The 25,924-nt window shown below is 41.7% G+C and overlaps 1 protein-coding gene and 1 long non-coding RNA gene across 2 annotated transcripts; one reads left to right on the top strand and one right to left on the bottom strand.

Annotated features, from left to right (window-relative positions):
* Positions 1-1,075, top strand: LOC138410454 (uncharacterized). The gene is made up of 3 exons (XR_011243163.1): positions 1-100; positions 401-493; positions 937-1,075. It is a non-coding gene; the product is annotated as an uncharacterized lncRNA (long non-coding RNA).
* Positions 1,076-14,843: 13,768 nt separating this feature from the next.
* Positions 14,844-16,989, bottom strand: nppa (natriuretic peptide A). The gene is made up of 3 exons (XM_069527401.1): positions 16,814-16,989; positions 15,241-15,544; positions 14,844-14,997 (listed from the first exon to the last, which is right to left on the bottom strand). The coding sequence occupies exons 1-3, from the start codon at positions 16,919-16,921 to the stop codon at positions 14,993-14,995; spliced, it is 417 nt and encodes a 138-aa protein (XP_069383502.1). The 5' UTR covers positions 16,922-16,989; the 3' UTR covers positions 14,844-14,992.
* Between the last annotated feature and the right edge of the window lie 8,935 nt (positions 16,990-25,924).

The raw sequence follows: 25,924 nt of genomic DNA, 5'->3' as shown, positions 1-25,924 counted from the left end.
TTGAGTGACAATATACTAACTGGCTATTCCCGAACTCGACTTTGGAGAGCACAGCTCCGTCATATCATTCGAGAAGTCCATGTGGAGTTCATCAGAGCAGGTAAAGTAAAGTAATCTCCTGAAATTGGTAGTGTACAGTGTTGCTTTGTCTGCATGAGTATTGAACTGTTGACATTTCAGATGTTTTATTAGGTCTGTATTAGTTCAGGTTGCCTGGCTAAGTGTAAGCTAGCTCTGTAGCTAGCTTGAGCTCAATTAGCTGTAGGTGTTGCTGACCTTCATAAAGTTTTTTTTATCATAAAATGTATGTCATTAAGATCTCAGAGATTGTTACGTTATTAAAGTTAATCACCAATTCTGTGAAGATATAACTAACTTGTGTTAACTTGTGCTTTTATAGAGCTGACTGTGCAAACACAAACAGGAAGGGACGGAGGATTTTCCAAAGGGAGTGAGTTAGGACCTACAGTCTCTCACCAAGTGGAGAAGTAAGGTGTGTCAGTGTGTTCCTGCCAGGAGCAACATTCAAAACATCACACACGTTTTATTATGTACTCCATTGTAGTAATGTCTGTCTTTCTCAATCAGTGAAATTGAAGAGGGAAAAAAATCCGCTTCCTTAACTTTGCTTAATCATTTCATCATATAGGCAAGTCTGCACATTTAAACTGCATGATATTGTCATATTAGCCAAGTATTGCTGTGTTATGCGAACATACAGTAGCCTACTTTGTTTTTCTTAAATGCCAGAAGTTATCATTTTTGTTGTCAAACAAAAATGATAACTTCTTTGTTGTCAAAGACAGACATTTAACTAAAGCAATATATATATATATATAGGACAAATATGTCTGATATTTTGCCTCTCTCTCTCTATCTGGTCTTTTCTGCAAGAAGTTGTGTTGGTAATTCTATTTTATTTTATTTTTTTTACAGGCACTTGTCATTGGTGACTGAGGAGACCAGCCAAACGCTGCAGTACTCACTCTTTCTTTCTCCCCCTTTTCTTTCTCCACTCCCACTGTTATAGTTCACATGCAAAAGATTTGTTTTCAAGCTAGACTGTTCAGTTACACTGTTCTAGATGGTACTTTAATGCAGTGTTACACTGTTCTAGATGGTACTTTAATGCAGTGTTACACTGTTCTAGATGGTACTTTAATGCACTGTTACACTGTTCTAGATGGTACTTTAATGCACTGTTACACTGTTCTAGATGGTACTTTAATGCACTGTTACACTGTTCTAGAGTGTAGGGCTGGGTATTTAAAAGGCCCTGCATACTTTGGTTTTAAATGGGTGAGGATTTATAATATGCAAAAATAGCAGATTTTATAACACACTGGCATCTACTGTAAAATGACTGTAGCTGATGTTCATAATTTATCATTGATTATGTAATTATTGTCAATTGGTGCACATTTCAGGTGTTCTTGTTGTTTGAGAGGGCTGTCAACCTTTATTTTGAAAGTATGACTTTTATTTTGACATGCTGTGTTCGCTGCGCTGCTCCGGAGAGTGAGAAGTAAACCTACGAAGGTGAAGAAGTGCTTTAGCTAATACAATAAAATTAAGAACCAGTCTAACGAGGTAACGAGGTAATTAATGTGTTTGTCTGTATTTTACTTTGCACGTGTTTCATTTTGGTTTTGTAATGCTATCGCTAACACTTTGTGTATATGTATGTTATAGTTTTCACGGTGGATTTGGAGGAAGCTTCAAATAAATCAGTCCCAAGAAAGCCACTTGTGTTGTCCGTGCCTTGAGGGAATTACAATTACCATAACCCACAGTTCTCCTACTGTCATGTACTGTAATCCAAAAAACGGTAATATACTGTTAAATAAATTACACTATATGCGCTGTAAAATTACTAAAACACAGTTATCCTACCATCATGTACTGTAATCCAAAAAAACGGTAATATACTGTTAAATAAATTACGGTAGATGTGCTGTAAAATAACCACCAAACACCCACCGTTATTCTACGGTCATATACTGTAATCCAAAATACGGTAATATACTGTTAAAATAAATAACGGTAGTTGCACTGTAAAATAACAGTAAAATACTGGCGTCCCTGCTGCCAGTATTTTACTGTTATTTCACAGTGAAATTCTTTACAGTGTAGGTGTTAACACCACCTAATCGAAGCAGTACTAGAGAGCTTCACAGAGGAGAGGGGCAAAGGGACAGAGAGCAGACGGCTGCAAGGAGCTAGGCAAACAGACTTTGAACGAACTAAATTCACGACATTTAGATGAAGAATGATTAAGAGGAAGAAGACCGTTGTCTGTTTACGGAAGAATAAAACTTCACCTTCTTTTGAACCTTAGATTTTTTTTCAGTTATATTACTCTGCCCTGCCCTAGCCTGCCCTAGTGAACTCTCATGACATTACAATATACAACATAAACAAATGGCTTCTATGGCTTTTATTTATATTTAGACATAAAAAACCTGGTGCATCACGCATTAGAAGCCTAAATAAATAAACATAAGGCCTGCACAGCGAACATATCAGTCTGCCACAGCAGTACTGATTGTTATATTTGCAATTGGCAAGCTTTGTAGGCTGTTTATTCAATCATTAGCAGCAAAATGATGATAGCACATAATTAGCATCCAGGGCGGAGTCCACAGAAGCTAATTAACAGACTCAATTTATAAAATAGAATGTGGAACAATCAATTATATTGGTAAATTTGTATTGTTTTTTAATGGTCAGATTGTAGGTTTGTCAAATTACACAAACGGTGTGTGAAAGAAAGCCATACTGGGGTAAATCATGCAAATGTGCATTTTCAGAAGCATTTGTTTTATGGATATTTTTGATATGAGGCGATAGACACACATGTCATATTTGGCAAAAAAAAGTTGATCCATTATTACCATGTGTACATGTGATGGCTAGTAGTGGTGCCCTGCTGTCGAAGCATGATCTATTGCCCTGACTGCACGTCAGAGTGGGTGATCAATTCACATGATTGTCAACAATTAAGTATTTCAAGAGAGGCATTTTAATTTTCATTGGAATGGAGGACAACATAGATATCACACATTGTGTCATTAAATCTTTTACTGTTAACTTAATGGCAAGGTTTAAGAGAAAGATAGATTCTTACAAATGAACATAAGGCATATAGTTTCTTTTAGTTCTGCTAAGCCCTGTTGGAGCATTAGAGGTAGCTTTGTCAATTTTAAGCATTTCACTCACTCCTTCATACATCACTTGTACAGGCACTTTCATTCTTACCAGGGTGGATACTCCTATCCAGAACTTTCGGGGAGTGTAATACAGTATGTCACCACCACACATCCAATAACTGTCTTCTAAAGCAGTCGATTGCACACCTAGGAATTGCATGCTGGGCACGGTCATAGTTATGTTACGGCATGTTTGATCTATTGGCCCTGGGTTTTCATACCACACAGGGATCATAAGAAACATAGGATTCACTTTTGCATATGGGAACCAAGACAACACCCAGGTTGATTTAAAATTAAAGGTACAGTGTGTAGAACTTTGTGATATCTAGTGTTGAAATTGCATTATGCAGCTGAACACCCCTCACCTCACCCTCTCCTTCCAAACATGAAAAAGAACCTGTGGTAGCTTTTAATTGTCATAAAAACTCAAGAGGTGTTTAGTTTGTCCAGTCTGGACTAATGTAAAAAACACGGCGGCCTCCGTAGAGAGGGTCCCCTCAATGTAAATATAAAGGGCCTTTTGTGGGGTAAAGAAAACTACAATTCATACAATTTAGATCAAATGAACTAGTGAAAACATCATGATAATTATTCTACATTAAATTTCTGCCAATAGTTCCCTTTCACCTAAATCTTACACACTGGACCTTTAAGGTTAAACTAAAAACATTCCTTTTTGATAAAGCCTATAGTTAGGGCTGGTTTAGGTGAGTCCTGCACCACCCCTTAGTTATGCTGCTATAGGTCTAGACTGCTGGGAACTTCCATCATCCATTGAGCACTTCTCCTCTTCTCTTTTCTCTCTTCTCCCACATCCATTTATTTATTTTAATACATGCAAATAACTATGATTCTTTTTCCTCCCATAGTCCCTCTCTGTCTTTCTCTCTCTCATTGCAGGTATCTCTGACTGCAGGATAACAACTGTTATTATTGTTAACAACAATACTTATTAGTAATCACCTCAACCAGTTGATATAATAAGAATACGATTTTAAGGTCTTGACCTTCTATGTAAAGTTCTTTGAGGTAATGTATATTATGATTTGGCACTATACAAATTGAAAAGAGCACACACTCATACCAAAATACAGACACGGAAATCATTTAAACAAAACACAATACGACCAGGGCCGTAACGTCCCCCCCCCCTCCTAAAAATCAAACATTTCCCCCAAAATGTTTGATAACTAGGAACAGGAATGTACATGGAAAGTGCATCGGCCAACACATTTTCTGTCCCTTTCTTATGTCAAATCTCTAAATTAAAATCTTGCAAAGACCACCTCATGAGTCTCGGGGGATATGATCCGTATATACAGCAATGGGCAGCGAACTTGAGCCAACATAAACTTCGAAATGCTGCAGCACAAGCAGCAGAGAGAGTGCTTCTTTTTCAATGGTGCTGTATTTCAGTTTTAGTAATTTCAGGTTTAGTGAACTTTTTGGAGAAGTAGCAAATTGTGTGATCAATACCAAAGTCATCCTCAGCGAAGCTCACATCTGGTCTGAGGCACAAGGAAATCTAGGATGGCATGGAGTGGCGCACCTGACCCTGACCCACCAGTTTTCCTAAATTGGTCACAGTGGCTCTGCTGAATTAATATTTTAAGTGAGGGAAGTTGCTTTAACTTAGCAAATATAACTCCTAGGGTTCTAAAGTGCTCGAGTATGCAACTATGTCATCAAAATATACTTCACAGTTGCTTACGTCAGCAAGAATGATGTGCATGAGGCACTGGAATGTGACAGGTGAGTTCCTGAGGCCAAGTGGCATGGCGGTGTACTTTAAAAAGTTATCGGGAGTGCCGAAAGCAGAAATCTCAGACACACCAGGAGTTAGAGGGACTTGCCTTCAACCCTTTATCAGATCAAGCTTGGTGAGGAATTTAGTGGAACCAACTCTGTCCACACAGTCCTCCATTCAGGGCAGAGGATATGAGTCACCCTGTTAACTTTCCAGTACAACATAAAAACAACATGTAATAAACCAAGACAATAAATAAAATATATACAATAAAGGTGACCAAAGTGCATGATTGCAGTGTCTGTAGTAATTTTAAGTCTCCCATCTCTGTAAGTGGGAGTGCTTGTGTGTGGCTGCAGGGGGGGAATGTGTGTGCGGCTGCAGGGGAAGGGGTGTATGTGAATGCCTGTTAAAAGTTCGCGAGCAGCCAAGAGGCAAGTCCAGCCCGCTTCAGCTTCCTGAGGAAGAAGAGCCTTTGTTGTGCCTTCTTCACCAGGCGGAAGGTGTTCATGGACCAGGAGAGATCGGATGTGATGTGGAAGCCCAGAAACTTGATGTTGTCCACACGCTCCACCGCTTCTCTGTCTATGAGGAGGGTGTGATCCGTCTTTCTTGACCTCCTGACCTCCTGTGTTGAGGGGAGGGGGGGACAATGTGGAGTCACCTATTCTCACCGCCTTGACAGCTTGTCTGGAATGACGGTGTTAAAAGCTGAGCTGAAGTCTACAAATAGCATCCTAACGTAGGGGTTGGGATGCTGCAGGTGGGTCATGGCTGTGTGCAAAGTGATGGAGACAGCATCCTCTGTTGAGCGGTTCCCTCTGTAGGCGAACTGAAGGCTGTCCAGGTCCGCAGGGATGAAGTCCCTGATGTGCCTCAGAAGAATCTGCTCGAAGCACTTCATGATCACCGAGGTCAGAGCAACAGGCCGGTAATCATTCAAGCAGGTGATGGACGTCTTCTTTGGTATCAGTATGATGATAGAGGACTTGAGGCACTCAGGAACCATAGCCAGCCGCAGGGACAGATTTAAAATGTCTAAGAACACTCATGCTAGTTGGTCAGCGCATGTTCTCAGAGTCTGGCCTAACACCTTATCTGGTCCTGTAGCTTTGCGGGTGTTGATCCTCCTCAGGGTGGACGTCACCTGGTACTGCTGGGGCTGGTGCTGAGGGGCTGGTGCTGCTCCTCCAGCCGGGGTAGATGTGCAGCCTCTCTGCTGCTTGACGTGTAAAAGCAGGCAAAGAAGCTGTTGGTGTCAGGCAGGGTGGGGTCGTGGCTGGCCAGCTGATTGCTGCACTTGTCCTCTCCACATATTCCAGGGGTTTTTGTTATTGAAGTGTTCTTCGATGCACTGTTTGTACTGGAGCTTGGCCTGCTTAATTCCTCTCCTCAGTTCTGATCGAGCCCTGCTATAAGATAGCCTATCTCCAGACCTGTAGGCAGCATCCCAGGCTTTCAGCAGGGACCATAATGTGCTGTCCTACCATGGTTTCTGGTTGGGAAACTCCTTGATGGTCTTAACAGGGAGGACAGCATCAGCCCAGAACTGAACGTAGGTCAGTACAGATGACGTATACTCCTCCAGGTCTGGCCCTTCCCTGAACACACTCCAGTCTGTGTGCTCAAAGCACCTGAAGTGCAGAGGAGGCCTCTTCAGTCCAAACCTGTACTGTCCTGATGGTTGGCTTTGTTCTGCAGGCCAGAGGCTTGTAGGCAGGAATCAGCTCCAGTGATCAGACATGCCCAGGTGTGGAGCTGCTGCAGCCTTGTAAGCTCCAGGGATGTTACAGTATACTTTATCCAAAGTGTTATTGTCTCCGGTGGGAATGTTTATGGACTTGTGGAATTTAGGAAACAGCGCCTTCAATTCGACGTGGTTAAAGTCTCCAGCCACAATCACAGCCGCCTCCGGGTTGGTGTTCATCTGCCCGCTGATCAGGCAACTCCTCTAATGCTAACTTAGAGGGGGGGGGGGTCATGGATTCTGGAATCCGTTGCAGTTCCGGTGGAATTAAGACCAATTTAGGGGATGTGTGCAGTCCAAACTGTACCCTAATGTTCCACAGTTCGAACCTACAGTACTGTATCAGTATCTCCAGTAGCGTGGTGAATGTAGACATAGGTAAAAACAAATAAACAAAAACGTAAACACAGGAGCTACGAGCTGCTGCGTCTGCACACGCATCTTTTTTTTTTGCCTTGGGATAACGAATGGTGGCACACATCAAGTTCAAAAGGTACTGATGTCCTGATTTTGTTTTAGGAAATGGACCGACACAATCAATGAGGATGTGTTTGAAAGGTTCTCCTAATACCAGGATAATTTGCAGCGGAGCAGGGCAAATAACCTAGTTCGGTTTACCACTAACCTGACAGATATGGTAAGAATGGCTTTCAAACCTGGCCACAACAAATACAGCAAAATGAGGTGTTGAGTCTCTGTTATTCCAAAATGTCCAGCAGAACTCTCATGTGCGAGGCTAAGAATTTGAGGGCAAATTTTCAGAGGAACCAATTCTTGTTGAAATGCATTCCAACCTAGATCACCAGAAGAGGGAGGGTACCAATTGCGCATTAACACACCATTATGAATGCTGTACACACAGGGAAACTCACTGCTCAAATTGGCACTCGATCAACCTCAAAATACAGGTTGGCTTCAGCAGGCAACACATTATCAATCACACATTTTTTAGATTTTCCTACCAATGATTCTGTTTTTTCAGGACCTTCTTCGGAACATATGTATGACTTAGAAAAATCAATCACATCACCAAATTTACACATTTGTGCATGCTTAACAGCACAGCTAAAGAACACAGAAGACGAGTTGACAGCAGTGAGAGCAAAAGCACTGAAAACTTGGAAAAAAGCAATACTGAAGAAGCAGGAGTGAACAACACGGCCAGAGCTGTAACATTTGGAGTGGTAAGCTAATGAGGCTATAAATGACTATGATAACATATGATAACATAGTCATTTATAGCCACATTAGCCTGCCACTACAACTGGCAGATAAGGAAGGCCTATAGCTCGTATCAGGCTGCAGTTATGATTGCAGTTGTACACTCTCACATGAAAGCACTATATATCAAGCATAAAAGTAATATAATCATGAAAGAAGCATGTAAACATGTGTGGAACAGTTTCTTTGAAAATCCTATATTTAGCATAGGAAATGTAACTAAGAATCGATCAAGTCTAATGGAGAAAGAAGTCATACCGATTGTACACTCAGTTCAAAGTCCTCCAATGACTAATTTATAATGGTATATGAAGTCATACTGATTAAAGGCTCAGATCTAAGGCCTCCGATGACTAGGATTTATAATGGTTTCTGATTCTGATTCTGTACAAGTTGAAATGATAACCAGTGATTTAATACACCACTAAAAAACAGTGATTTAATGCCAAAATTCACTAAAGGAAATATTACACCATTACATTTGGTACGAATCAGAAGTTTTGAATTTGAAAGGAGGTGTGGAAAGGCACCTCCTGATTGGTTGAACAGGCAACAGCAGAGACAGGAATGAGCATATAAGCAGAAGGTTTGAAGCACAGTCTTCAGTAGGGTTCTGTAGCCGGCTTGGGTGTATCGCTTGTAAAATAATAAATCTAATGCATTGAACTCTGACCATCTCCAGTGAATTCATTTGACCAAAGATTGACGACTCAAATAGCACTAGAGTATATGTGTTGGATAGCAGTCTAGTCTTAGTATCTGGCCCAGAATTAGACTTTTTTTCATCCACTGCCTGCCCTAAATTAATTAAATCCACAGCGCTGCTCCCCTTTATGTGAACAGTAAGAACATTCAAGGGGGGGCAAAAGAGGGAGCAGGGACTCATGAGACTCATGTTTCTCTTGGGATTGTTTAATGTATATTTGAAGCCATTTAACATAATCAGCAAGTATCTGTGATCACTTTTTCATGATTTTAAGAAATTAAATTTAACTTGAAGCTGTGCCTATGCAGTGTTGCATGGTTTTAATTTTTGAGTTTGCATGACACGATAGCTAGTTAGCCTTCCTAATTTAGTTTGAATGCTGCTGAAGCATAATTTCACCTCATGTCTGCTCTGTGTGTGTGGCTCAGCCCCACTCATGGCCATCATGATTGACCCGAAATTGGAAGCATTAGATTACAGCATGAGCAGAAGTCAAAAAAGCATTTGGATGCACTTCCCTATAAAAGCCCTGACAAAGCAGTATGCTTAATATTGTTGAGGGTTAAGGATGCTGGGGATGCTGCACCTTGTTAAGCATAATTACCAAATGGCGATTTATGAATATCAATCAATCAATCAAATGTATTTATATAGCACGGTATCACAACAAACAGTTGTCTCAGGGTGCTGCACCAAAGTCCAAGATCTTAAGAAACACAAAATCCAACTTCCGAGCAAGCATGAGCAGCAGCGGGGAGGAAAAACTCCCAGGTGGAAGAAACCTCCGGCAGAACAGGGCTCGGTGTGGACGGCCTCTGCCAGGACCAGTTGGGGTGATGGAGAAATAACAAGTAATATAGGGGAACAAAAGAAAATAAAGGGGGGGGGGTTGGGTCACAGTATCAGGTCATGGGCTTGAATCCATCCCGGGAATCTCCACATGGACGTTCGCATGGTCTTCCAAGGGTGCGGTGGTCCCCCCGGGCACTCCTGCCTCCCTCATGGTATGGACCAAGGCGGGGAGGAGAAGACCCAAGGAGTTAGAGATATGTAATAAGATATTACAAAATAAACCAGGCAGAGAGTGAAGAAGAGAGAAGAAGAGAGAAGGTGCTGGTTTCTTGTGCCTGATGGGTGATCCCCCAGCAGTGTAGGCCTATAGCAGCATAGCTATGGATGACTATGGTTCAGGGTTGAGCTAAAAGCTTTATTAAAAAGGAAAGTTTTAAGTCTAGTCTTAAATGTAGAGACCGTGTCTGCCTCCCTCACTGAGAGTGGGAGCTGGTTCCAAAGGAGAGGAGCTTGGTAACTAAAGGTTCTACCACCCATTCTACTCTTAGTAACTCTAGGCACAACAAAGAGTCCAGAGTTTAGGGAGCGAAGTGGTCTGTGGGGGCAGTAAGGGGTTACGAGCTCTTTAATATAGGATGGGGCCTGATTGTTGAGGGCCTTATAAGTTAGTAGGAGGATTTTGAAATCTATCCTCTGTTGAACAGGGAGCCAGTGAAGTGAAGCTAAGACAGGAGTAATGTGATCCCATCTTCTGGTTCCTGTCAGTACTCGTGCAGCAGCATTCTGCACTAGCTGAAGGGTTCTTAAGGATCTGCTGGGACATCCTGATAATAGGGAGTTGCAGTGGTCTAGCCTAGACGTAATAAAGGCATGAATCAGTTTTTCAGAATCCTGTCTTGACAGGAAGTGTCTGATTCTCTTTATATTATGCAGATGAAAGAAAGCTATTCTGGAGGTTTGACTAATTTGTTGGGTAAATGACAGATCTTCATCAATGATAACTCCTAGGTTCTTCACAGTGGAGTTCGGAACCAGACAGATGTCATCTAGGTTAATCGACTGGTTAGACAGAGTTTCTCTGAGATGCCTAGGATTATGACCTCAGTTTTGTTGGTGTTTAACAATAAGAAATTCTGGGTCATCCAGGCCTTGATGTCTTTAAGACAGTTTTTCTTTTTTACAGAATATCATTTGAAAACTTTTAAAAGTGCTGACTCTGTACTATGGTGCATTATAAATCCAGACTGATAGGCCTCCTGCAGGTCATTTCTCTGGAGGTGATCGAGCAGCTGATTTACAACGGCTCTTTTTAAAAGTTTACAAGTAAATGGGAGGTTTGATATATGTCTGTAATTGCCAAGATACCTGCATCTAAGCTAGGCTTCTTTAGCAGAGGCTTAATTACTGCTAGTTTAAAAGCCTGTGATACATAGCCAGTTAATAAAGAGCTATTGATAAGATTCAATACAGTGCTGCCGACTTCTAAGAAAGCCTCTTTGAAGAGCTGAGTAGGGATTGGGTGCAGCAAGCCGGTTGAAGTTTTAGAGGATGAGACTAAAGAAGATAGCTGTGAAAGGGTTATCTGGGAGAACTGATCTAACCATGAGTCTTGGTCTATACTTTTTTCATAGTTGACAGTTTGTGACTGAGTTTTTGGGGAGTAAAGGTGAATTTTCTCTCTGATAGTTTCAATTTTATCAGTGAAGAAGTGAATAAAATCATTGACGCATTAATTTGCTTCATCAACATGAATGTTAAAGTCACCCATGATGATGATTTTATCTGCACTAAGGACTACTTCTGACAGAAATTCTACAAATTCATTTAGAAACTCTGTATAAGCAGTGAGTTGGGCTATACAAATAAAATGTGATTGATTTATGATGAATGCATATTATTTAAAGCAGGATCAACAACAATATTCACCATGCAAGTTGGTGAGGTGAGACAACAAAGTTCCAATGTTGATGATGCTGACCAAGATAACGGTGGGATTAGTGCCTTTACTGAAATGACTGCCACATCAAGTCGGTCATCCACTGTCACTCACAGTGACACCCCTGTGACCTCTCAAGTTAACACTAGGCCTACATCATTGCCAAGCCAGATAAGCTCTCATACAGGCACAAGACCTAAAACCAAACAGACTTCTTTCCACAACACCTGTCATACCCCCATTCAGACAAGGGGAGATAGATAATGCGCTTGCTAAAATGATTGCCACTGACTTCCAGCGATTAAAAATTGTAGAAGAAAAATGATTCAGATGATAAAGTAATGCTCTCCACTCTACCTACTCTCTTCCATCAAGGAAGACGGTATCACATGAAACGTCATGTATCAGAGAGAAGCAGCATCACTGAAGGAAAGGGTGTTTAAAGTGTCTGCAGTTTGCTTAACCACAGATTGGTGGACACCAAGGAATAAAACATCCTTTATGTAACTTGCCACTTCTCTGAAGGTTACAAAATGTACTCCTACCTATAAAAAGAGAAAGACAAAAGCTTCTAGATGTGTTTTGCTGCTTAACTGACAATGCTGCTGATATTACGAAGGCTATACAGATAAGAATATGGACTCACCTTCCATGCCTGGTGCAAACAATCAATTTGACTGCCAGAGAAACCTATTCTGGATAAAGTGAAAGAAGCAGTAGAATTGAGCACACTAGGTGCAGAAAAACTGAAGGCCACTCAGATCCAAATGGTAATATTGCTGGCGAAGTGATGGCAGAGAGTCACAGCCAACTACCAGAGAAGTAAAACAACACAACAAGCATCAGATCTGGTGAACTCTGTATATGCAAACATGGCGGGTAGTTTGCACAGCAAACCCAGCCAGCAACCAGGTCAATAGGAAGGAGCAGGGTGGGTGTAGCTGGTGCAGTGTCAATAAGAAATCCCACTGCAAATGCTATCATGGAGGTGCGGTCTTACCTAGAGGAGCCCCTCTATTTCAAAATCTGCAGAACCTCTCAACTGGTGGTAAAGTCGGGCTGCCCTGTACCCCAGTCTGACGAAGCTCATGGCAGAAATGCTGTTCATTGTGGCAACGTCAGTTCATTCAGAGAGAATATTCTTTAAGACTGGATAAATCATATCCAAGAGGTGAAATCGCATTAAGCCCTCAAAAGTGAGGGAACTTGCTTTCTTAAATTCAAATTTGCTGTAGATGATGGAATAAAGTATGCTGTTTGAGTTGTAGTGTGTCATGGTCTGCTCTGTGGTTGCACCTCTGTTTTGTTGCTTGGTTCTAACGCAACTGCAGTGCATCTCCACTAGTTACCGCTCACAGTATAAGAACCCTGGTCATCTCTTCACTCATTGCCAGATTATTCCATCCGACTACGTGGTATTCTGATTGTACTTGTTATTACTGTTAGTCATGGTCTAAGTTGTGCATTTGGGTCCAAATCCTGATCTGCTCATAACAGTAGTGTAATAAACCTTAGATTTGAATCAAGTTGCTTAGTTTACACAAATACAGAAAACATCAGTAGGTGATGGATAAATAATTTGTAAATGAACTAGGTGTTGGATAAACGTGTGGATGACGTAGGATATTTGCTTTAAAATGTTGACTGAATAAAAGCATTAAGATGACATACTGTATGTTTGAAAGGTCTCATCAATACATATTACTTACTTGGCTTCTTCCCAGGAGTCCTTGTGCTTCCAGGATAACGGCTGCAGCCACATTGTGGATCATGGTGGTGGATCCTAGTGGTAGTGATCGTGGATTATGATTCCAATTAAATATATAGATATACAATAATCTTACTGACATATTACCATTATTTGCAATACTGCTATTGTTGCAATTGTCATTGTTGCTCCCTTTATCTTTATCTGTTTGTGTAAATTCTTTAAACATTGATACATTTATTTACCATGTCAAGCCCTATGAGGCTTATTGTGATAAATTATGATTTTTGAAAATGAGCTATGAATAGATGATACTTTTTTATTTCATTTGATTGATTGATTTTTGACAGTTACAGGCTCATTCCAGATAGTGTTTGCTTCACGTATATGCATGTTAATGCTACTTATCTACTTTAAAAGATCTCGCAAGCCAACCTTTCCACATTTGTCTGGACAGGGAACGTTGCTCTTGTTGATAAGTGGTGCATTGAGCAATTAGGTCAGTCTGGTCCACAGTGGAAACAAAAACCTGAGCCTTTCCTTATCAACAGGATCAGACCATGAACACCAGTTTCTGTAGCCACTCTAAACTCCCTGTTCTGCCTTGCTATTTGTGACAGACATAAAACATTGTGTGGAAATGGATTCAGGTCTGATCCACCAGGCATGAGGTGGGTTCTCATGCAAACTGCTGCCATCAGGATAGAATAGTGTGACAATGTAAACCCACACTGACATCTCCTTCTTGGTGCCTGTCAAATGCATTTAGACAACAGTAGTTAATCAGTGAATCAACCATATTTCCTGCATGACTCACTTCCTTTATCAACAATTTAATTTAATTTGACAGCAAATGGAAAGCAATGGTTGAAATCCATTTCCATCCATTTTCTATACCTGGTTATCCTGTTTAGGGTTCAGGCAGGGAAACTGTCCCAGCTTACTTTGAATCAGAGGTGGAGGGTGAAGTTGTTCACACTATGAAAATAAAAGATGACTGTAGTGACCCCATGGCTTTTTCTCTAATGTCACCTTTTTGGAGAGTGCAATTTCTAAAACATCATTGTGGTACTTTTTAATGACATGACACAAATTCATGTCGCAAGTCAGGGTAAATTGTAATAATTTAATTGTAATGTTAATTGTCATGATAATGCAAGTTGAATGTATTCTTACTCAGAATTACAAAGAGTATCATCTTCAAAGCAATTGAACAAGTGCTCGCCTGACTGGCCCATCTGGCCAGTCTGATATTCAGTCAATTACGTGTTAGCAGTGCATTTTAGGGAAGAAAATTATGATTTCAGTGGTATTGACTATAGCATGATGAGTAATTCAGAATGTGCTAAAAAAAATCTGTTATATATGGCAGCTATCAATGAAAACAACTTGTGAGAAAAGTCGAAAGATAAACAGCACATTGATTGGAGCTGACAGAAAGGCTTTGGTAAAAATAACCTATGGTAATTAGTTTCCACTCTTGTCAGCCATGAATATAAATGTGAGGCTGCAGTAGACACAGACACACCAACACTTGACATAGCCTGGTCTGATGATGGATTTTGGCAACAACAGCACTGATTCATGGACTCAATGTGCCTAATGTTAGCATTTTGCTTGTTTATTGATGATGATAAATCTTTTTGGGACATTTGGCCCCTTTATACCACAAAATCATGATTTCAATACCTGACTGATGATTGTTGATGACCGTTTGCATCACTTTAGGGCTTAATTAGTCTTAATTCTCTTTTTTTTAGAAAACTGCATGCTGTTGTGTGACAGTTTATTTATTGAGTTCATGTAACAGAAAAACACACAAACAACTGAATGGTCAATCATGTAAAATCATCAATTGTTTTGGCTGCATCTTCATTTGAAGATAGAAACATAATCCAACATGTATCCAGGGTAAATGGCAGTCTACCCTACAAAGACAAAAAGGAACAGCATTATAAATAATAAGTTGGCATTAACATTAGAGAGTTTATATAAAACTACAGCTAATCACCTCCAGTACCAGCTATTGTCATCCCAATCTCAGAAGGAGAAAATAACATTAAATAACTATATAGCATTATATAATTACATAATATCATCATAATATTATTATTAACATTTCCTTTATTTAAATTCTGATTCTCTTTTGCCATTATCAGCTGCAATTTTACCTTTTCCCCCATTGCATCCCAGACCACTGGCATTTCCTATTCGGTCCATTCGGGCTCCAAAGCAACTCGAGGCCCGTTTCCTCGTGGTCATCAGAAGGTCCTGCAGATGCCTCCTCTGACTTATGGGCTTGCTGTGGCCCTCTGCTGGTGTTTTTTCTGACAGAGATTGTTGTTCCTCCTCCTGGCTCCATTCTCGACTAACCTGGCTGTGTTCAGACTCTTGGTTTGTCTCTTCAAAATCACCTTCAGAATCCTCCTCCTGGGCTGCTTCAGCCAGTGCCTCCTCAAAGTGCTCCAGTAAAGACTGGTGTGGAGAGATGAAGAGAGGTCTACACTCAAAACCCAAACATTCAACCAATTGGTTGTAGACATAGAAAGCCTTCTTGTGAATCTGGTACTGCAGGGAAAACTGTGGGGAATTGTGTTTGTTGAAGGCTACTCTAGCAATAACAAATTAAACTATGCTAGTAAAGTTGGAAGCAAGCAAGTATAAAAGAGTCAAACTTGGCTGTTACCAAACCAAAAGATGAGTGATGAAGTGTCTGTTATTAAATAGGTAAAAACACAATGAATGTAAAATATATGAATGTGTGCAATGTATAAAATATGTGATGTAACTACACTTAAATCACACATTGTATGCTTTTCGAACCTTCATTTTAAGTAGCTTTTGAATTGCAGTTTAAAGATATGAATGTATTGCCATATACCTGGTTTTGCACAATAGCTAATATTGAGTAAACCACTAAACATGGGGTTTCAGTCGATTGCATTATTACAAATATTAATGGAATCTAAAAAGGGTTCTAGTTTTGGAAAAAATTGTGATATTCCAATTGCATATCGGCTCATTATTATGTTGTAATGAGCTGAGGTGGAAAAGTTTGTGTATTGTGAAAAGCAAAAGGATTTAAAAAAGTGCAAGGGAAAAGGGCTTTGTCGATGAACAAGGATGTGCATGAAGCATGTGACATTATGTGAGTTTATTTCTTTATTAATTGGCATTAAAAATAGGTTTTTAAGGAATTATTAGGTGCATAAATGAGACTATAACCATTTTCTAAATACATGAAAAAAAAGAAATTCCATATTTGCAGGAGTGAGTGATAAGTTTATGGTTAGAAAATCATTTAATCTCTGCCCATCTATAACAAAAGGACTGGGCTGTCAGATTTCATTAATGCATTTGAGGAGAAACTATTTGAATAACTCATAGTGTTTCACTACAGCAAGCTTTTCCCCCTTTTATTTGTGTGGACATGAACATTGTTTGTGACACAACATATACAACCTGAGCCAACAGCATGTACTTTACTACATTTTACACACTTTTTAAATGACTTTTCTGCTTTATAGTTTCCCAGGAGTGACAATTAAACAGTAAATGTAATGTTCATCTTTATCTGTAATTAGTATTATTATTATAATTAGTAAATTGATGGGCACACTACAACTACTATTAAATGCTACTCATCATTGACAATTGGATACAAAAACTTACTATAACAGAAATCTACCTGATCTTTCCAAGGACAGTGTTCAAACAAACAGAAGTGTTAATGTGATTTCTTACCTTTAGCTGAGCAAGGTCACTGGTTGAAGTCCTTCCCAGTATGTGGCAGCTAACCAATGTGTGCTGACACAGAAGAGCCAGCAGGCCCCATAGGGCAGCAGTCCTCATGTTAGCCTATTGCTACTACTGATACTACAGCCTGTACAGCAAGAATTTATATATGTACATAGAACACACATACACACACATGCACCATGCAACAGACAGCCAGTGTCAGTGTCATCATTTTGTAGACTGCTTCGAGAGCATTCTGACACCTCTACATGATAAGGCAGCGAGTCAGATGTCCCTTAAAGTGGTGCTTGGTGGTAAGTGATGTGTGCTTGTGTGTGTGTGTGTGTTTAAACTCATTTTTGTTACCTCTTTAGGACCTTTTCCAGTATAAACACTTATCTTGTCAGAACCAGTGGACCTTAGGAAGATCAAAGCTTGGTCCTACTGAGGCAAAACCTATTTTTGAAGTGCTGGTAAATGTCAGGGTTATGATGTGAATTGTGGTTAGGTGAAGGTAAGGGTTAGGCATGAATTTGTCATAGCTAAGGTTTTGGTTAGGCTGTCCACAATGGATGAACTCAATGTGAAGTCCTAATAAGGATGGCTGTGCAAACCTCTGTGTGTGTGTGTGTGTGTGTGTGTGTGTGTGTGTGAGATCGGCAAGTGATGGCATGACTTGAAGCTGTGAATGCAGACATGGCAGGAATGCATTATTCATCATGCAAATACTTGACACTGTCTACACTCCTGAGCCTGAAAAACACCATAGTAGGTTGAAACTGCTGGGGGACAGGAGTGTTTTATGGAAGCCTGGAGTGATCATAGACTCATAACAGTAAAAATATATCTTAAGGCCTTGGAAATCTTTATTATATAGATATATATATAAATATAGAGATACATACGCACACACACAATGGCCCTCATACAAGAATCATTCATAAAAACTACCCAAAAAAATCATTTTAACAGTGGAAGAAAACAGAATCCTCAGAGAGAGCCACATGATCCCTCTCCCAGGATGGACAAATTTGCAATAGATGCCATGTGCAATTGAGAACATCAGTAATATAATCATATTTAAAACATTGATCAGAAGAAACAGTTTGTAAGATAATGGAAAAAAGTGTCAATGTTTAAAGTATTTGTACATGAGAAAATGTCCGATAGAGATGAAGGGAGCAGCAATGACAAATTAATTGAGGAGTTTAAATCAATCATTCAAATTTATTTATATATCACGGTATCACAACAAACAGTTGTCTTAGGGTGCTGCACAAAAGTCCAAGATCTTAAGAAAGACAAAATCCAATTTGTTCCACACCGAGCAAGCATGAGCAACAGCGGGGAGGAAAAACTCCCAGGTGAAAGAAACCTCCATCAGAACTGGGCTCAGTGTGGACAGCCTCTGCCAGGACCGGTTGGGGTGAGTAGAAAAAAACAAATAATATAGGGGAACAAAAGGAAATAAAGGGGGGGTTGGAGTCACAGTCTAAGGTCATGGGCTTGAATCCAGCCCGGGAATGTCCACGTGGACGTTCACATGGTCTTCCAATGGTGCGTTGGTCCCCCCCCGGGCACTCCTGCCTCCCTCATGGTCCAACATGCACAGTAGGTGGACCCATGGTGCCAAAGGTGAGAGGTCCTCAGGTGAGAGTGCTGGTTTCTGGTGCCTGATGGGTGATCCCCCAGCAGTGTAGGCCTATAGAAGCATAGCTATGGATGACTATTGCTCAGGGTTGAGCTTTATCAAAAAGGAAGGTTTTAAGTCTAGCCTTAAATGTAGAGACCGTCTCTGCCTCACTCACTGGAAGTAGGAGCTGGTTCCAAAGGAGAGGAGCTTGGTGACTAAAAGTTCTACCACCCATTCTACTCTTAGTAACTCTAGGCACTACAAGGAGTCCAGAGTTTAGGGGGCGAAGTGGTCTGTTGGGGCAGTAAGGGGTTACGAGCTCTTTAATGTAGGATGGGGCCTGATTGTTGAGGGCCTTATAAGTCATTAGGAGGATTTGAAATCTATCCTCTGTTGAACAGGGAGCCAGTGAAGGGAAGCTAAGACAGGAGTAATGTGATCCCGTCTTCTGGTTCCTGTCAGTACTCGTGCAGCAGCGTTCTGCACTGGCTAAAGGGTTCTTGAGGATCTGCTGGGACATCCTGATAATAGGGAGTTGCAGTAGTCTACCCTAGATGAAATAAAGGCACGAATCAGTTTTCAGAACCCTGTTTTGACAGGAAGTGTCTGATTCTCTTTATATTATGCAGATGAAAGAAAGCTATTCTGGAGGTTTGACTAATTTGTTGGTTAAATTACAGATCTTCATCAATGATAACTCCTAGGTTCTTCACAGTGGAGTTTGGAACCAGGCAGATGTCATCTAGGTTCACCGACTGGTTAGACAGAGTTTCTTTGAGATGCCTAAGACCCAGGATTATGACCTCAGTTTTGTTTGTGTTTGACAAAAATAAATTCTGGGTCATCCAGGCCTTGATCTCCTTGAGACAGTTTTGAAATCAAATTAAATGGTTCAGTTCGTCTGGCTTCATAGATGAATATAATTGGGTGTCATCTGCATAGCAGTGAAAAAGAATGTTATGTTTTCTAAAAATATTTCCTAATGGTAACATGTATAAATTAAACAGTATTGGATAGAGAACTGAACCTTGTGGGACTCCATGATTAACTTTAGTGTATGATGACTATTCATCATTAACACTAACAAAGTGGAATCTATTTGATAAATAAAAACTAAACCAGCTTAATGCTGTCCCTCCAATCCCAACCTCTTGCTCTAATCTTTGAAGGAGAATGTTATGGTCAATGGTGTAATGTCTGTAGCTATGTAACTAACAGGCATAAGACCATGCGTGAGTTCTCAGTGTTTGGTTTATTTCCGAACTTCTCTTCAGTACAACACGATGTCATTCCTCCTCATGTGTAACACTTCTTCTTCTTCTTGGCATAGAACAATGCCCTCGGTTTATGACCCTGACCTCTTCAGGTCACTACCTGTCATTACATCTCCCCCCTAAAGATGTTACCCTGATCATCTCACATGAACTGTTATTGTCTAGTAAACATTAAACACTTCTGTATGTTAACAATATTCCTCATTGAAACATAACTGTATATAACTGTCGGACCTTAATGGTGTCTAATGAAAATGACCATTATCTGTTAATACTGTTACAAAAAATAAACATTCACTCCGACTTGTTTTTTCTCTAAACTAGTGCATTTCCTGTTAATGTAAATCAGAAATAATGAAAGTGCATTTTCTGCAACCGAAAAACATTCATCAATCAAACATTTCCCCTCTTTTTTTTTTCAAAACTCCCTCCCCCAAAGGCCATACTGCAAAGTCTTGACCCTGAGTTTTCTCCAAGACAGCCCTGCAGTCCCTATTCACAAGTTCAGTTTGACTGGGGGCTTGCTCACTCTGCCAGAACGAGTGACGATCACAGTCCCTTGTGGTCCCGTGGGAGTGTATTGTGTTTGTGTCCCCGCACCCTGTGTGTCCCCACTATCAGTGTCAGTGACCTCTGGAGTCACCTGGTCAGAACTTTCTTTGACAGGCGTAGACTGCAGATGGCGCCTGTTCCTTCTGTAGCGCTCACCTTGTGCTGTCTCAACGACATAGGACCTTGGAGTGGAGCTAGAGCTATGAACAACAGCAGGCGTTGTCCACTGTTTCTGTCCATCCAGTTTCATTAGCGTGGAGTCCCCCGGACTCAGGGGTGGTAGAATTTTAACTCCATTTCTGCGATTGTAAAAATAGGCCTGCCTCTTCTTGGCTGCAGCGTCAGCCTGCCTGATCTCATCCTCATCGGGCCAGCTAGGTCTCAGATTGTCCTGCAAGATGGGCAAGGTGGTCCTAATTTTCCTGCCCATCAGCAGTTCCGCTGGGCTGACTCCTGTCGATGAGGTGGGTGTGGCTCTGTAAGTCATTAGGGCTAGGAGGGGGTCTTTCTGTCTCAATATGGATTTAGCTATCTGAACTGCCCTCTCTGCCTGCCCGTTACTCCGGGGGTAGTGAGGGCTGGATGTGACATGGACAAAATCATAATCCTCACTAAATTCCCTCATCTCTGCTGAAGCTAGCTGGGGCCCATTATCACTCACTATCACTTCGGGGATACCGAAACGTGCAAATGTGTCTTTCAGCTTAGCTACAACCTGGTGGGTTGTAGTTGTAGGCAGATTCAAAATTTCAAGATATCTGGAGTAATAATCTGACACTACTAAGTAGTTGTGCTTCTTATACTCACACAGATCTATAGCAGTTTTCTGCCATGGCCTGGATGGGAGCTCACTAGGCATTAATGGCTCCTTTGTCTGAGTGTTTTTATTCTCCCTACAGAATGTACACTGCTGTACTGTTCTAGTTATTTCATCAGGTATTCCAGGCCACCGTACTGATTGGTAAGCTCTTTCCCTGCACTTCACTAGGCCTTGGTGACCATCGTGAATTCTTTTTAGCATTTCCTCTCTCATTTCAGTGGGAATGACGATGCGTTGACCTCTAGTGACTAAACCTTCTACCTCTGATAGCTCTCCTCTCACTTTGTAGAAGTCTTTAACTGCCTCCGGCACCTTGTTTTCAAACTCAGGCCACCCACTCCTAATGAAACCTATGGCTGTCTGGAGCTGGCTATCATTTGCAGTGTTCCGTCTTAGCTCTACCATTCTGTGTGGTGTGGCTGGGACCTGGTCCATAACAGCCTCAATGTGTGCTGCTACATCTTCGTTACAAACCCCATCCCCCTGACACTGCTCTGGGCCCCTAGACAGTGCATCTGCTACTGCTAATGTCTTACCAGGTGCATGCTCTGCGGTGGCTTTGAAACGCATGAGTCTCATCAGCAGCCTCTGGCACCTGATTGGGACACAGTCCAGATCTTTGCTGTTCATGAGGGGTACCAGTGGTTTGTGATCAGTCACCAGTCTAAAACTGTCCAGTCCATACAGGTACTTGTCGAACCGTTCACAGGCCCACACGCTGGCAAGGCACTCCTTCTCAATCTGTGCGTACCGTTTCTCCGCATCGCTTAATCGTCTGGAGCAGTAGGCCACAGGTTTCCAGCTCTCCCCATGCTGCTGGAGTAGGACACCCCCCAGCCCATAGCTGCTGGCGTCTGCTGACACGATGGTGGGCTTGTTGGCATCATAGAAGGTAAGTACCGGAGCTGTGGCTAATGCAGTCTTTAGATTTCTGAATGCTTCACACTGTGCGGGACCCCACGTCCACTCTGTGTCTCCCTTCAGTAACTCATACAGTGGATAGGCCACTGTTGATAGCTCTGGGATGAACTTGGCTAAATAATTCACCATGCCTAAGAACCGCTTGAGTTCTGTCACGTTCTGTGGTTGTGGGAAGTTCTCTATTCCCGTCACTTTGCTTGGGTCAACACTGACCCCTGTCTCATCGATTACGTGACCCAGGAAACGAACCTGTCGCTGTTTGAATTTGCACTTGGCTTTGTTGAGCTTGAGTCCAGCCGCCTCGATGACCTTTAACACCTCTGCTAAGCGTTGGTCGTGTTGCTCCTCAGTCTCACCATGGATCAAGACGTCGTCCATGAAGATCTCTGTTCCTTCAAGGCCGGCCAAAGTCTCTGCCATCTTCCTCTGAAAAATTTCAGGCGCTGATGTTATTCCGAAAGGGAGACGGCGGAAGGCATATCTCCCAAACGGAGTAATGAACATAGTGAGCATCCTGCTCTCTTCATGCAGAGGAATCTGATAGAATCCACTTGCTGCATCTAATGATGTGAACACTTTTGAACCAGCGAGCCTGGGCATTATCTCCTCCATTGAAGGTAGGACAAACCTCTCTCGCCTCACAGCTTTATTCAGTTTCCTGAGGTCGACGCAGAGACGGACCTCTCTCTTGTTTGGTTTGAGGACCGGCACCATGGCGGCGCACCATTCAGTTGGCTGTGTCACCTTTTCGATTATGTCGTCATCCTCCATGCACTGTAGTTCCCTCTTCACCAGCGGTACCAGTGGCGGGGGTATTCGTCTGGCTGTTGGCACTGCATACGGCTGGGCATCATCATGCAGGGCTATTCTGACTGGCTCTGTTTTCAATAGCCCGCTCGATCCAAACACACCGCTGACCTCGTCCATCCTCTTCACTAGGCCCATTTTCACTGCTTCCTCACGGCCTAATAAGCAGCTTGTTCCCTCCATCACATACACTTTGAAAGAAAACCTTTTCTCTCTGTAGCTGGTGGTGCCTTGGAACATGCCTGCACATTTGAGGTCGCCCCCTGGACTTACAAAACGTGTGTCTGGAGGCCCTAACTGTATTTTAGGACTCATCTTCTTGAATGTGTCTTGATCGATAATGGTAGCGTCAGCTCCTGTGTCGATCTTGAAAGCTACTATCACATTGTTTATGGTTAAGCTTACAGTCCATTTATTTTCTTCATTCGTACGGTCAACAGCACCAATGAAATATGTCTGTTCAGGCTGTTCACTTGTGACTTCCCTGACTGCTTTAGACTGACATTTACGTGCCCAGTGTCCATTTTTGTGACATTTATTGCACTTACTTTTGAATGCAAGGCAACGTTTTTCATCAGAATGTTGTGGCTTACCACATCTCCCACACTCCTCCTTTGTGTAGGCTCCCTGGCTGCTGTTCCCGCTTCTCCTGTTGTCATGGCCTTTCTTTCCATACTCTCCACCTTTCCATTTCACCGCGTTAATGTTGGCTAGCTGATGTTCCGGTCTGTTGGCTTGAAGACTGATGTGTTTAGTCACCACCTCTGCATGGTGCACACGTTCAATAACCTGCGCGAGAGTCAGGTCTGCTTTGAGCTGGAATTGGCGCGAAAGTTCTTTGTCTGCTATTCCTACTACAAGACGGTCCCTTATATGTTCATCTCTCTTAGCTCCGAATTGACGTTCCGCCATTGACATTGCGTCTGGGAATAAAGTATTCGTCAAACCTTGTCATGACCTCATCAAAGTCCTCCTTATGATCTTCATCCTCGAACTCGAATGAGCTGAATATCTTTTCAGCCTCACTTCCCATCGCGTAGATAAGTGCACTCACTTGTATCTCGCCATCTTCTAGGTTGAGCTTCGTGGCTAGCCGGTAGCGGCAAAATCTCCGTTTCCACTCTGGCCATTCTGTTGGACTCTCCAACTTGAATTCGTTCGGTGCTCTAAACTTTGCCATAATAACGTATTACCAACACACTGTCTGACTATATCTGACACCATGTAATGTCTGTAGCTATGTAACTAACAGGCATAAGACCACGCGTGAGTTCTCAGTGTTTGGTTTATTTCCGAACTTCTCTTCAGTACAACACGATGTCATTCCTCCTCATGTGTAACGCTTCTTCTTCTTCTTGGCATAGAACAATGCCCTCGGTTTATGACCCTGACCTCTTCAGGTCACTACCTGTCATTACAAATGGTGTCTGTGCTGACTACTGATTGTGGTAAAATTAAACGAATACGTTAGTTAAAAAGTGTGTGAAGTTTAAAGAAAAGTCAGTGTTCTGTTTTCTGTTTGAGCATGAAAAGCGCATCCGAGTGAGTACTCTTTATTCTTTTTAGTCTTCAGAAATAGCATCAGAGTGATCGCTCTCACCGCTCTATCCCAGTGCGCATCTTCTCTGTTCCTTCAGTTAGCTCCCTACTTTTTCAAGTTACGCTCAGAGAAAATTAACGGCAATAATTCATGGTGTTCCTGAAATGTTTTCTGCTACGCTTCTGCCTTGGAGACTATTTGTCTATAAGTAGTGTGTATAAGCAATCTTATGTTAACTTTCTGATTGAGCTGGTCATCAGCATTGCTCTGTTAGCAATTAGCACAATATTAGCATAGTAGCTAGCTCTTTTTGCTAATTCATTGTGACTGCAGTTTTTGACCGTTAGGCTGTGTTTTCATACAGAAAAGGACATTTATATTTTCTAGTGACAGTATGTGTATAGTACTTACCTGTAATGCAAATGGGGTCATGTTTTATATGAATTTAACTATGTTCTTTTCTTCTTTTCTCTGTAATGTTTCAGTTTTACAACACAAATCAAACCCAGTAAATAACAAGAAAAGTCAAGCCTTGTGTGTTTATTGGAAGATTTGGATGACATCTGGCTGTCTAGCTTTGCTAAAGATTTCGCGCTGCAAGGGCAGTACAGTAAAAAGACGAGCACAGCGGGCCCAAGCACCAGAAAACATTATTCAGCAAACATGGGTCTTAAAGAAGACACCACTATGCAACAAAATGAAGCTAGTGGAGAACAAGAAGATGTTGCAGAATCAACAACCATGAGGCAAACGCCTCCTCAAGCAGTTGATGCTAAGTCACAGTCATCTAAAGCATCCACTGGACTTCCTCAGCGATCATCATCAACAACCTCTTCAGCCATAAAAGCCTATGCTAAGGCAAAAGCTGCCCGGGCTCAACTAGCTTATGCTGAAAGAGAAGCTGACATGATGAAACAGAAAACAGAACACTGACTTTTCTTTAAACTTCACACACTTTTTAACTAACTTATTGGTTTAATTTTACCACAATCAGTAGTCAGCACACTCCCCGCTTGATATAATGACTTTATATCACTACAGATACAACAATCTTAAAAGGAAATGTGCTCTGACAACAACATACTTAGAGTCCTGTCACTAAGTCTCTGAAAGAAGGACTACAATCTCTGAGACGGGCCTTAGGAACACCTTGTCTGTCCCATCCTTCACAATCCGCACCTCCACCTTGCAGACCTTCTTGTCATTGCTTGACAAAGCCTTAACAACCAGTCCCATTGGCCATTCGTTTCTGTGGGCCTGGTTGTCTTTCAGTAGGACAACATCTCCTTCTTTGACATTCTGCTTGGCATTTGTCCACTTCCTGCGGCTCTGTAGAGTAGACAGGTACTCCCCTCTCCATCTCTTCCAAAATGTGTCAGCAAGACACTGAACTTGTTTCCACTGCTTTCTATACAACTGAGCCGTGTCAAAGTTTCCAGAAGGGGCTACAACAGCACTCATTTTTTGAGTAAGGAGCATCGCTGGAGTCAGTATTGCAGGATTGTCTGGGTCAGCGGACATGGACACAAGAGGTCATGCATTTATGATAGCCATCACCTCTGCCATGAAG

This window comes from Paralichthys olivaceus, chromosome 6 (assembly GCF_024713975.1).
Source record: "Paralichthys olivaceus isolate ysfri-2021 chromosome 6, ASM2471397v2, whole genome shotgun sequence".
In the NCBI taxonomy this organism is placed as follows: domain Eukaryota; kingdom Metazoa; phylum Chordata; class Actinopteri; order Pleuronectiformes; family Paralichthyidae; genus Paralichthys; species Paralichthys olivaceus.
Note: the sequence above shows the minus strand (reverse complement) of the source record. Positions and strands in the feature narration are given on the sequence as shown.

Coding starts and splice junctions, on each gene's coding strand:
- nppa (XM_069527401.1), bottom strand. CDS start 16,921: ATGAGGACTGCTGCCCTATGGGGCCTGCTGGCTCTTCTGTGTCAGCAC. Junction 15,545..16,813: donor GTGACCTTGCTCAGCTAAAG/GTAAGAAATCAC, acceptor TCTCCACACCAG/TCTTTACTGGAGCACTTTGA.